At 38.2% G+C, this 12,411-nt stretch overlaps 1 protein-coding gene and 1 long non-coding RNA gene across 11 annotated transcripts in view; one reads left to right on the forward strand and one right to left on the reverse strand.

Moving 5' to 3' along the window:
- The window catches only part of LOC111337993 (protein sidekick-1), a 46,657-nt gene that overhangs the window by 3,163 nt on the left and 31,083 nt on the right, over positions 1 to 12,411 (reverse strand). For 7 of the 10 annotated variants that reach the window (XR_015993058.1, XR_015993057.1, XR_015993056.1 and 4 more), the window contains exons 21-34: positions 11,669 to 11,965; positions 11,253 to 11,549; positions 10,124 to 10,420; positions 9,209 to 9,505; positions 8,641 to 8,937; positions 7,871 to 8,167; positions 7,455 to 7,751; positions 4,659 to 4,955; positions 3,709 to 4,005; positions 3,287 to 3,583; positions 2,706 to 3,002; positions 1,963 to 2,259; positions 810 to 1,109; positions 85 to 390 (exon numbers count right to left, since the gene is read on the reverse strand). Coding sequence is in view for 7 of the 10 variants with exons in the window: in XM_088738034.1 (XP_088594160.1) it covers positions 85 to 390; positions 810 to 1,109; positions 1,963 to 2,259; positions 2,706 to 3,002; positions 3,287 to 3,583; positions 3,709 to 4,005; positions 4,659 to 4,955; positions 7,455 to 7,751; positions 7,871 to 8,167; positions 8,641 to 8,937; positions 9,209 to 9,505; positions 10,124 to 10,420; positions 11,253 to 11,549; positions 11,669 to 11,965 (4,170 nt within the window). In the remaining 3 variants the exon portion in view is untranslated. Of the gene's footprint in view, positions 1 to 84; positions 391 to 809; positions 1,110 to 1,962; positions 2,276 to 2,705; positions 3,003 to 3,281; positions 3,584 to 3,708; positions 4,006 to 4,658; positions 4,956 to 7,454; positions 7,752 to 7,870; positions 8,168 to 8,640; positions 8,938 to 9,208; positions 9,506 to 10,123; positions 10,421 to 11,252; positions 11,550 to 11,668; positions 11,966 to 12,411 lie in introns of those variants that run through there. The other 3 variants (XM_088738037.1, XM_088738038.1, XM_088738039.1) reach the window with 3 other exon arrangements.
- Positions 249 to 2,117, forward strand: LOC148720663 (uncharacterized). Its single transcript, XR_015993062.1, has 2 exons — positions 249 to 387; positions 766 to 2,117. It is a non-coding gene; the product is annotated as an uncharacterized LOC148720663 (long non-coding RNA).

The following is a 12,411-nucleotide window of genomic DNA, read 5'->3' on the forward strand; positions in this document are numbered from 1 at the left end:
CCAATTTCTGAGGGGATGAGTCACTTTGTTTTGCTGCTGATAATAGTCCAAAGATTATCAAAGAATCCTTTTTGGACCACTTACATCCACGTTCAGTTGCAGACGATCTGGACACACTTAGAGGACCTTCACCCTTTGCAGTTGAAAGCGAAACTTGGAATAAATACTCAGTAGATTCCTTAAGACCAGAAACAACCTCTCGATATGTATTCTGATCCTTAACTGGCTTCACAACCTTGGAATCCACCTTTCCATCGGAACCAGTGAGGTAAATGGTGTATCTGATGGGAATGCCGTGTATGGATTCTTCAGGAACCGCCTTCCATTCAACTTGTATGCTAGTGCTGTTCAGTGTCTGTGCTGAGACTAAAGTTGGGGCCCCAGTAGGTACTGTAACAAGACAGGACAACCACTTATTATCATTTGTCTTACATGCATTCATCATGAGGTACAAATGGAAAAGCTATCAGGCGAAGGAGTGATAAACTGATACCTTAACAGGAGAAAAGAGGAGCTTTTTAACAAAAAATTATGGCTAATTAGGGAAAGGAAACTCTGAGCAGGAGATAAATATTCGCATATAGCTGCTGCACTTGCCCCGATTTCTCCAGTATCATAAACGGTTAATACAGAAACGCAAGTAAAGGCACTCATACTGTATTTCCCGTCCCCAAATGACAATTTGTATAGTAATTTTACCACAGTAAAGCAACTCTTAAAATAGTCCAATAAATCAAAGTATCTTCAACTCTTTTCTTTTTTTAGAGTTCTGGCCGCTGAGGACTTTACCAAAAACCTTTTTCACTTACCGTCTTCGTCTGTACGGACTTTGATAAGATTACTCTGAGGTCCACTTCCTACAGTGGTAGCAGCTGAAACCTTGATGTCGTAGAATGTGTACTTATCAAGTCCCTTTAACTCAAGAAAATTTCCAGCTATTGGTACGACTTTCACCGACTTGTACTGGCCTTGTGTTACATTTTTGTACATGACAGTATAGTATATGATATCACCGTGCTGTTTGTCCTCTGGCACCTCATCCCATATAACTCTAATACTGGTCGAGCTGGTGTTGTAACCTGATACATTCTGAGGAGGTGCATCGGGCGCTATGCAAATATGAAGAAGTATGGAATAGAAAATACTTAAAAACTCGTTACTTAAGTGGTGATAAATATTCAACTCTATCCGCGACATAAGAACAAACATTTTAAGTTATTTCTGTCAATTTAGCGAAAGATGCTAGAAAATTCAACATCTTGCCGTGCGAGTTTGTCTGCTCGCAGATGATTGGTACTCACAAGCCAATCATGGCTTGCAAAATGCAGCATTCACTTTTGTGGTAAACAATAATTAATTTTCATTAAGGTAAAGTGGTGGTGTTATGTCCTTTAACTTTATAAGGAGCAGCCGTGGGTTCTAACAAAAAAATTTAAAGAGATAGGCTTTAAGATATGTCAGACGTCATTCCAACTGCAACAAAATTATTGAAACGAAAGCTGAGCGTAACTCGTATATGATTTTATTCTTGACTGTTAAGTAGTCACTTCATAATAATTACGTGAGAAAGGAGTTATTTTTTAGACCAGTGTACAGCTATTCTGTTTATGGGGACAATCTGATTTAGAAAACTATAGAAATCTACGTATACGACGTTGTGAGAGATTTGTGAGGAACTCTTCAAAGCGAAGGAATGGGAAGGAGCTGGTGAAGAGTAATAAAACATTGACCTTTTGCCAGAGTTAAGTAAACAAAAGAGGCTCACAGAAGCAGCATATCACTACTGAGCCTAACGAAGTTTCGAGTATTTCCCTCTTAAGATAGAGCTTTGGCTGATTTTGAATGGCGCAACATTGTCATAACAAAGCGAATAACTAACAAATCAGGGCTCAGTTGCCAATTGCTAACGGGGATATAACTTTGACCGAACTACAAGATCAAAGAAAGAAAAATACCACTTACTATCCTGGTCAGTAATAACAAAAATAGGATCACTATGATCTCCATTTCCTTTCACGGTAGATGCAAACAGAGTGATGCTGTAGTTAACAAACTTCTTTAAGCCTGTCAGTTCAAATTGTGTTTTTGAATAATCCACTGTTTCCCTGCCATCGTCATTCTGTGTCAGTGATTGATAGCTAATGGTGTAAGTTAAGATGACGCCATTTTGATCAGCTGGTGGAACCTCTCCCCACTGTACTAAGATGCTGGTTGAGCTGGTGTTTTGTCCTCGTATATTTGTAGGAGGAGCAGAGGGCTCTAAAATGAATAAGCACTATTTGCATACATTAAGTCTACATAAATTAACTACTGGCTGGGTATTAGACAATCCAAAAACGACCAACTTCGAGCTTATAAAGTAAAAACATAACAGCATCACCATTTGAAATAGACATGGGTAGTTTAAGAGAAAATGAAAGGATTTTGATTTTTCAAATTCAGATGGCGGTCATGAATTTTCGAAAAACGCATAATTTCTCCAAGTTAGCTGTCGCATTAAATAATAACGCTCCCAAATCACACATTATTGAATAATGAAGAAAATGAACACCAACAAGAGAAGCTATTTATTGTTAAACAAAATCTCTTCGTCAGCAACCCTAGGAAATGTATAAAGAGAGCAATAAGAAAGATATAAATAGTGATGTTTCAGTGTAAAAGCTTAAACGTGGAAGAGAGAAAGTCTGTCCAAGAACAGTACTTACTTTCCTGGTCTGTTCTAACAACCGTAGGACTGCTTTCTGGTCCATCGCCTTTCGAAGTCGACGCACGTATTGTGATGTTGTAATGAACAAACTTTCTAAGAGCTGTTAATTCCTTTTGACGGTCAGTGGGACCAGCGTCAGCAAATCCATGGTGATTTTCTGTTTGTGAGCGGTAAGTAATGGTGTAACCCGTGATGATGCCATTTCGCTCAAAAGCTGGAACATCATCCCACTCTACTAAGATGCTGGTTGAGCTGGTGTTATGTCCTTTCACATTTAAAGGAGCAGCAGTGGGTTCTGAAAGGAAAGTTATAGAAACAGACCTCAAATGAATTCAGAGGTAAAACTTTAAAAAAAGCATAAATTTAAGCTGGTAAACTTGGAGAAAGAAAAGGAAATTAAGATTGTTGTTTTGTTTTGTAGATCTGAAATTCTGAGTCTGTTTTAACAGCTCTCGAGAATTGGACGTTAAATTGGATTTTTCCGATCCTTTGAAAAACGGGTGGCACCGAAGGACCCTAATTATACATATTTATAAATTCAATCAAATACAAAAATTATCAAATTGAGAGATTACTAACTATCCTGGTCAGTTCTGACAATAATAGGATCACTGAATGGTCCGTCTCCTTTCTTCGTTGATGCAAACACTCTGATGCCGTAGCTAACAAACTCTTTCAGACCTGTCAGAGTCACTTGACGAGCTGAATAATCCACTGTTACACTGTCATTGTGATTCTCTGTCGGTGAATGATAGGTAATGTTGTAACTAGTGATGATACCATTCCGATCAGCCGGTGGCACTTCACCCCACTCGACTAAGATGCTGGTTGAACTGGTGTTACGCCCTCTCACATTCACAGGAGAAGCAGAAGGTTCTAAAATACAGAGGGTACATGTTAGTGTCACTTGCTGTGGCTGAGTGAACAGCATATCACTTTATTCCCTGGTAATCGCCTGAATTACTTTGTTAAAAAATCAAATTAAAATGGAAATCACTCACTGTCCTCGCCAGTGCTGACAATAACAGGGTAACTGAGTGGTCCGTTTCCTACCAACGTGGATGCAAACACTGTGATACTGTAGTTAACAAACTCTCTTAAACCTGTCAAAGTTACTTTGCGGGCGAGATGATCCACAGTTGTAATGTTACTGCGATTCTCTGTTAGTGGGCGATAGTTAATACTGTAACTCGTGACGATGCCATTCTGTTCAGCAGCTGGAACTTTATCCCACGTGATTGAGATGCTGGTCGAGCTGTTGCTTTCTCCAACGACGTTCGCGGGAGGAGCAGAAGGTTCTGAAGCAAATATGTAAAAACCAATTTTCTTTTGTAGATGACACTTAAGATAACGTTCCTCTCATTTCAATACAAGGTAATACGAGTTTGAGTGGAAAAATTGCACAATCAAACAGCTGAGGAAAATTATAATAATGAATAAATTTGGAAATAAACAGGATATTAATCATAGAATAAATGGAGAGGTTTAGGCAAATTATTAATTCTGAAGATTAGAAAAAAAATTGAAAACAAATTAAGTGCCTTGCGTCGATTCCAAAAAAAATTAAGTGCCTTGCGTCATTCGTTGGATTGAAATATATTCATAAAGACGCTAAGTTTTTGAGATGCAAAGACGAATGTCAAAATAAGGGTAATATTGAAACAGGTAAGTTTCTAAACAAACCGTGGTCTTGCGTTGGTGGGGTAACAAGGCAATTTGATTTTACTAACTAAGTGAAATTTTTTAACTAAGTAAACTTTGTGAAATAAACTTTGAATGAATTGAAATTGTAAATTGGCCATTGTAAAGCGTTTAAAAAGCTGAAGTTTCGAGCGTTAGTCCCTCGTTCGCTCTGAAGAAGGGCTAACAGCTTTTAAACTCTTTACGATGGCCAATTTACAATTTCAACTTAGTTGATAAAACCAAAATAACAAAAAGTAATATTACTTACTGTCTTGATCAGAACTGACAACAATAGGATCACTAGCTGGTCCGTTTCCTATCACCGTGGATGCAAACACTGTGATGCTGTAGTTAACAAACTCTTTCAGACCCAACAGAGTCGCTCGACGTCCTGGAAAATTCACTGTTGTACTGTTACTATGATTCTCTGTCAGTGAGTGATAAGTTATGTTGTAACTTGTGATGATACCATTCCGATCAAAAGCTGGAACATCATCCCACTCGACTATGATGATGGTTGAGCTGGTATTATGTCCTCTCACGTTTAAAGGAGCAGCAGTAGGCTCTGAAAGGAGAGTTCACGAAATAGGCTTTAGAATGTTTTAAACGTAATTATAAAAGAAAATGAGTTGCAGCGAATGCACAACAGGACTTGGATATGAGTTTATTCCTAAGTGATAATTTGTTAATGTGAAGTCGTGTATTTGTGATGATTACATACGAAAGTAAAGCAAGTTTCTTCGCACCTCATTATTGGTGCCAGTTCCCTAGCCCACCTCTCACCAGCTCGACAGTAGATCCAAGTATTGTGATACTGTAGTTAACGAACTTTATAAGCCTGTTAGCTTTGTTCGAAATGCTAAATACCCCACTATTTTCTTGTTATTGTCATTATGTGTCAATGATTGAAAGCTAATGGTATAAGTTAAGATGACACCATTCTGATGAGTTGGTGGAACATCTCCCCAACTCACTGACATACTAGTGGAGCTTGAACTCTGTCCATTAAAATTCATAGGATGGGCAGAAAGTTCTGAAACGAATGATCTTTGGTTTTAAACGCTATCATAATTTAGATGCACCGTTTAATGATAACCCAGAGGAAACCATTGCACGATACACGCGCTGCTCAAGTGGGAACTTATAAAATAATAGTGTAACAGATGCTGGGAGTTAAAAACTATCCCATTCATCAGCACCATTCTTTATCTTGTTTTGCTGCCATTTAAAGTGTTAGCAGTTTGTTATAATATTAATCCTGTACCTTAGAGTTTACCGTTTTCTTTTACAGTCAAACTAAGTGAAGCGTACCCCTCAGGATAACATTAGTGATTTGATTATTTGAATATTGAACCCGCTAATCGTTTAAGGAGCGCAATAACGAATTGAATATTTGTACATGGAACCCGCTTACCTTTTCAAGAATGCAATAATGGATTGATTATTTGAATATTGAACCCGATAGCCGTATTCGCTTTAAAAATGCGCGGATCAATGTTCAAATCAGAAGTCTATTTCTGATTGGATTATGCGAACAAATGATGATGGATCGGAACTATTTCAACATGGTGTCAGACATGGCGGGAAAGGTGAGTTCTAGTGTTGTGTAGAACTTCTTGTAAATGTTGTAAATGGAATGTTATCGAGAGCTTTCTTGGCACATTTACATCTTGACGAACTTTTAGAAATCCTTGTGTGTATTCATGGTCGAAAAAAATAGTTTACGGGCGAAGCCATCGCAAGACTTTTTTTATTTCGTTGATATTTGCGATCGACTGTTTTCGCAGTGTTTTCACAGTGCAGTTTGTTCATTTTCAGGATTCCTCGTCAAATAGAACAATCTTATTGAACTTCAGAAATGGCCTTCTAATTTGAACAATGATCCGCGCCTTTTCAAAACGGATACGGCTATCGGGTTCAATATTCAAATAATCAATTCATTGTTGCATTCGTGAAACGGCTAGCGAGTTCAATAATCAAAGAATCAATTCATTATTGCATTCTTGAAACGACTGGCGAGTTCAATATCCAAATGATCAATTCATTAATGTAATCTTGGGGGTACGCTTCACTTAGTTTGACTGTAAAAACAAATTTGAAATCACAATTTCAACATCCGATTTATCATTGTCATAATAGACGGCTTCTGGCTTCTACAATTTCGTTTGTTTATTTGCTTGTTTTTCTGTCTGTTTGTTTGTTTGTTTTCACGTTTTACCTTGCTTGAAGGAAAATGTAACTCAAATCACTCTAGATATTCTGTTCTTCGTTTTTCTTTCGAACTAAACACGGCTTCAAAAACTGTTTTTCGTTTTCGTGGAAGGGCGTAATTGAACACAATCTTTTCAACTGAAGATGTAAATACTACGAAAAGTTGTATGGTTCTGAACGACAGCGTCGCCCACAACACGATAATATTAATAGTAGAGATAAAATATAATGATCAACATGGTGAGACGAAAAGGCATCCGGAGGGATATTATGGCATTTATTCTGGATGAGAAATTTATATGTACTGTGATTTAAAAATCCCACTTCAGTTAGGCGATCCCATCCGCAATGTCGAGTATTCCATCAGTAAGCACCACTCGTTCAACAATTCCGAAGTGATCGCTTAAATTTTGAAAATCTCGAACTTCGTCTCCAATTATTTTGAGTAACCTTAGTGTATTTTGGGTTGAATTAGCACTACTTCTTAGCAGAGTCTTATCATCAAGAATATTCCTAAAACAAAAGTTAAAAAAATGTAAAAAGATCACATCTGGCTTTTAGTAGTCAGAAAAAAAAGAACAAACAAACATAGAAAGAAACAAAAACCAACAAAGCATAAATTAAAGTCAATAAACTTGAAAAACGAAAACAAATTTCAAATGCCTTTTTCGTGGAGTTTACCAAATTAAACGAATCTTTAACACCTCAGGGGATGATGCTCTCGTCCGTTTTAAAAGTACTAAAAGCACTTGGATTTAATTTTTCATACTTTTGAAAAACGGTTGGTACACCAATTATTCATAGTCATAAATTCAATAAAATGCAACCAATATCAAACTGAGAGACTACTCACTATCCTGGTTAGTTATGACAAAAATAGGACGGCTGAATGGTCCGTCTCCTTCCTTCGTAGATGCAAACGCTCTGATGCTGTAGTTAACAAACTCCTTCAGACCTGTCAGAGTCACTTGCTGTCCTGGGTAATCCACTGTTGTACTGTTAAGGTGACTCTCTGTCAGTGAGTGATACGTAATGTTGTAACTCGTGATGACACCATTTCGATCTGCTGGCGGCACTTTACCCCACTCGACTAAGATGCTGGTTGAGCTGATGTTATGTCCACTCACATTCACAGGTGGAGCAGAAGGATCTGAAATTGACAGGATAAGTGTCACTTGCTATGACTGAATGAACAGTATATCGCTTTGTTCCCTGGTAATCCACTGAAACACTGGGTGAAAACATCAAAATAAAATCGAAGTCACTCACTGTCCTCGCCAGTGCTGACAATAATAGGATCACTAGCTGGTCCATTTCCTATCACCGTGGATGCAAACACTGTGATGCTGTAGTTAACAAACTCTTTCAGACTCATTAGAGTCACTTGAAGACCTGGAAAATCTACTGTCGTACTGTTACTGTGATTCTCTGTCAGTGACTGATAAGTTATGTTGTAACTTGTAATGATACCATTCTGATTTGAAGCTGGAACATGGCTCCACGTGACCAAGATGCTGGTTGAGCTTGTATTATGTCCTGTTACATTCATAGGAGCAGCAGAGGGCTCTGAAATAAAACAAATAATAATAATAATAGTAATAGTAAAAACAAAATCCGGTTGTTAATCTTTAGTTAAAGGGTAAGGACAAGAGCGAGATCAGCTCTGGGAAGTGGCTGGTTTTGAAAACCCAACGCAGCACCCTCCCTTTTGAAGTTTCTTGAAAAGGTACGAACGCCGTGTTTCGGGCTAGATCATTAAAAAACTTAATACTATGTACATTTTAAAAAACGCTGAGTATTGGTCAGAGTGCATGTCCTTACATGTAAATTAAAATATAATTGCGATAATGGTTAAAATATATGGGGACCTGAAGGCACCAAATGGCCTGGTGGTAGTGGGCTACTAAGCGAAAATGGAGGCGGATATCCCATTCCACTTACGTCATGATAGCTCTAAGGATTCATGCTTTTCATTTTCAACTAAGGTATAGCTTTAGGCTTTCTTTTAGGTTGGTATTTATACTCTACGAAATACTTACTGTCTTCATTCGTTTTGACAAAAACAGGATCACTAGCTGGTCCGTCCCCTATCTTCGTTGATGCAAACACTGTTATGGTGTAGTTAACAAACTCTTTGAGACCTGATAGAGTCACTTGACGACCTGGAGAATTCACATTTGTACTGTTGCTGTGATGCTCTGTCAGTGAATGATAGGTGATGTTGTAACTAGTGATAATACCATTCTTTTCAGTGGCTGGAACCTCATCCCAGGTGACTAAGATATTGGTTGAGCTGATGCTATTTCCCCTCACGTTCACAGGAGGAGCGGAAGGTTCTGAAGTTAACAACGAGAACAAGCTCTATGAGACTTTGTCTAGGCAAGGAGTAGTCGAACAGTTCGCAGGCTTAAGGCCCACGCGAATAACGCTTGACAAGACATTTCATTCCATGGAAGATACTAAAATATCGAGTGGAACAACTGCACCTGGAAATAGGAAAAAAGCGCACAAAACTTTTCGACTGCAAAAGAGTCTAAAAATGTTCATAAGGACGCTACGGTTCTGAAACGCATAGATGAACATCGAGCCAAAAGCAACATTACTCACTATCCTCGTCAGTACTGACAATAACGGGATCACTGGCTGGTCCATTTCCTACCATCGTTGATGCAAAGACTGTGATGGTGTAGTTAACAAACTCTCTCAGACCCATCAGAGTCACTCGGCGATCTGGAAAATCCACTGTTGTACTGTTCGTATGACTCTCTGTTAGTGAGTGATAGGTTATGTTGTAGCTCTTAATGATACCATTCCGATCAGGTCCTGGAACATGATCCCATGTCACTAAGATGCTGGTTGAGCTGGTGTTATGTCCTTTTACATCCAAAGGAGCAGCAGAGGGTTCTAAAATATAAATGGGGTACAAAGCAGTTGATAATGAAATTGTCAAACACTTCTTAAAAAAAATTCGTGGCTAGAATGACGCGGTTTTCGTCTCGTCATGTAAATTTAAAGTGAACTCGTCGAGCATAGTGTGCAAAGTCCCGTTCCCGAAGATAAGGAAGTCAGGACAGCCAAATAATCGATAACATCTTATCACAGTTTTTTTTCAATAAGGAATAGACACAGCCTATATTAGGTCTGGCACTACAGTAGACTGTGAAGGAGTACTTCTGCAGTTTTTCTTAGTGTGAAAAATCCAGACATTTATTACCCGAAGACATTTTTCTTCAATTTATGTTCGACTGGAAATTGTTATTTGCCTTGGCAAAGATATGAATTCAGTGTCTTGTAAAGTCTATTGTGCCATTCGCTTTAAAGTAAACAATGGAAGAAAATAGTCAGATCAACAGACATGAAAGTGCAACCTCGGAGGCGGAATAGCTCGACATTGATGCACAAAGTCATTCCATTTGCGACCAATTAAATAACATACAAACATGTTAATAATTCTTACAGAGAAAGTAATACACTGGGTGATCCAAATTAATCAAATTTCAGTTGTTTGAAGAAAACACTTACTGTCTTCATCCACTCTCACAAAAATAGGGATACTGGATGGTCCGTCTCCTATCGCTGTAGAAGCAAACACTGTGATGCTGTAGTTCACAAACTCTTTTAGACCTGTCAGATTCAGTCGACGAACTGCATAATCCACTCTGTTACTGTCACTATGATTTTCTGTCAGTGAGTGATAGCTAATGTTGTAACTCGTGATGATACCATTCTGGTCCACCACTGGAACCTCATCCCACGTAAGTAAGATGCTCGTTGAGCTGATGCTTTGTCCAACGACGTTCACGGGAGGAGCAGAAGGCTCTGAAATAAAAAATTAGCAAATAGACCTTAATACAGCCATATGTACAGTGTACTTTACACAATACCTTGCTGTTTTTCGTTTTTGTGGAAGGGCGTAATTGAACACAATCTGTTCAACTGTAGATGTAAATACTACGAAAAGTTGTATGGTTCTGAACAACAGCGTCGCCCACAACACGATAATATTGATAGTAGAGATAAAATATAATGATCAACATGGTGAGACGAAAAGGTATCCGGAGGGATATTATGGCATTTATTCTGGATGAGAAATTTATGTGTACTATGAAAAATCCCACTTCAGTCAGGCGATCCCATCCGCAATGTCGAGTATTCCATCAGTAAGCACCATTCGTTCAACAATTCCGAAGTGATCGCTTAAATTTTGATTATCTCGAACTTCGTCTCCAATTATTTTGAGTAACCTTAGTGTATTTCGGGTTGAGTTAGCACTACTTCTTAGCAGAGTCTTATCATCAAGAATATTCCTAAAACAAACGATAAAAAAATGTAAAAAGATCACATCTGGTTTTTAGTAGTCAGAAAAAAAAACAAACAAACATAGAAAGAAACAAAAACATAGAAAGCATAAATTAAAGTTAATAAACTTGAAGAACGAAAACAAATTTCAAATGCCTTTTTCGTGGAGTTTACCAAATTAACGAATCTTTAACACCTCAAATGATGATGCTCTCGTCCGTTTTAAAAGTACTAAGGCACTTGGATTTAATTTTTCATACTTTTGAAAAACGATTGGTACTGAAAGACACCAATTACTCATAGTCATAAATTCAATAAAATGCAATCAATATCAAACTGAGAGACTACTCACTATCCTGGTTAGTTATGACAAAAATAGGACGGCTGAATGGTCCGTCTCCTTCCTTCGTAGATGCAAACGCTCTGATGCTGTAGTTAACAAACTCCTTCAGACCTGTCAGAGTCACTTGCTGTCCTGGGTAATCCACTATTGTACTGTTAAGGTGACTCTCTGTCAGTGAGTGATACGTAATGTTGTAACTCGTGATGACACCATTTCGATCTGCTGGCGGCACTTTACCCCACTCGACTAAGATGCTGGTTGAGCTGATGTTATGTCCACTCACATTCACAGGTGGAGCAGAAGGATCTGAAATTGACAGGATAAGTGTCACTTGCTATGACTGAATGAACAGTATATCGCTTTGTTCCCTGGTAATCCACTGAAACACTGGGTGAAAACATCAAAATAAAATCGAAGTCACTCACTGTCCTCGCCGGTGCTGACAATAATAGGATCACTAGCTGGTCCATTTCCTACCACCGTGGATGCAAACACTGTGATGCTGTAGTTAACAAACTCTTTGAGACTCATTAGAGTCACTTGAAGACCTGGAAAATCTACTATCGTACTGTTACTGTGATTCTCTGTCAGTGACTGATAAGTTATGTTGTAACTTGTAATGATACCATTCTGATCTGAAGCTGGAACATGGCTCCACGTGACCAAGATGCTGGTTGAGCTGGTATTATGTCCTGTTACATTCATAGGAGCAGCAGAGGGTTCTGAAGTAAAACAAATAATAATAATAATAATAATAATAATAATAATAATAATAGTAATATAAAAAACAAAATCCGGTTGTTAATCTTTGGTTAAGGGGTAAGGACAAGAGCGAGATCAGTTCTGGGAAGTAGCTGGTTTTGAAAACCCAACGCAGCACCCTCCCTTTTGAAGTTCCTTGAAAAGGTATGAACGCCGCGTTTCGGGCTAGATCATTAAAATCCTTAATGCTATGTACATTTTAAAAAACGCTGAGTATTTCCCCTCCCCCCTTCCCCAAATAAAGGATTTGAATTTGAAAAACGATTAGGTGGGTGGAGTGTGTGTTTATACTTGGAAGAGTCTTTGAATATATTACGGTTTGGAACGGTGCACACTAATTAACGAATATTTTATATTATGACAAGAAGTGAAGGCGGCGGAATGAATAGGATTAATAAATAGCTGA

The sequence above is a fragment of the Stylophora pistillata genome, chromosome 11 (genome assembly GCF_964205215.1).
Source record: "Stylophora pistillata chromosome 11, jaStyPist1.2, whole genome shotgun sequence".
NCBI lineage: Eukaryota > Metazoa > Cnidaria > Anthozoa > Scleractinia > Pocilloporidae > Stylophora > Stylophora pistillata.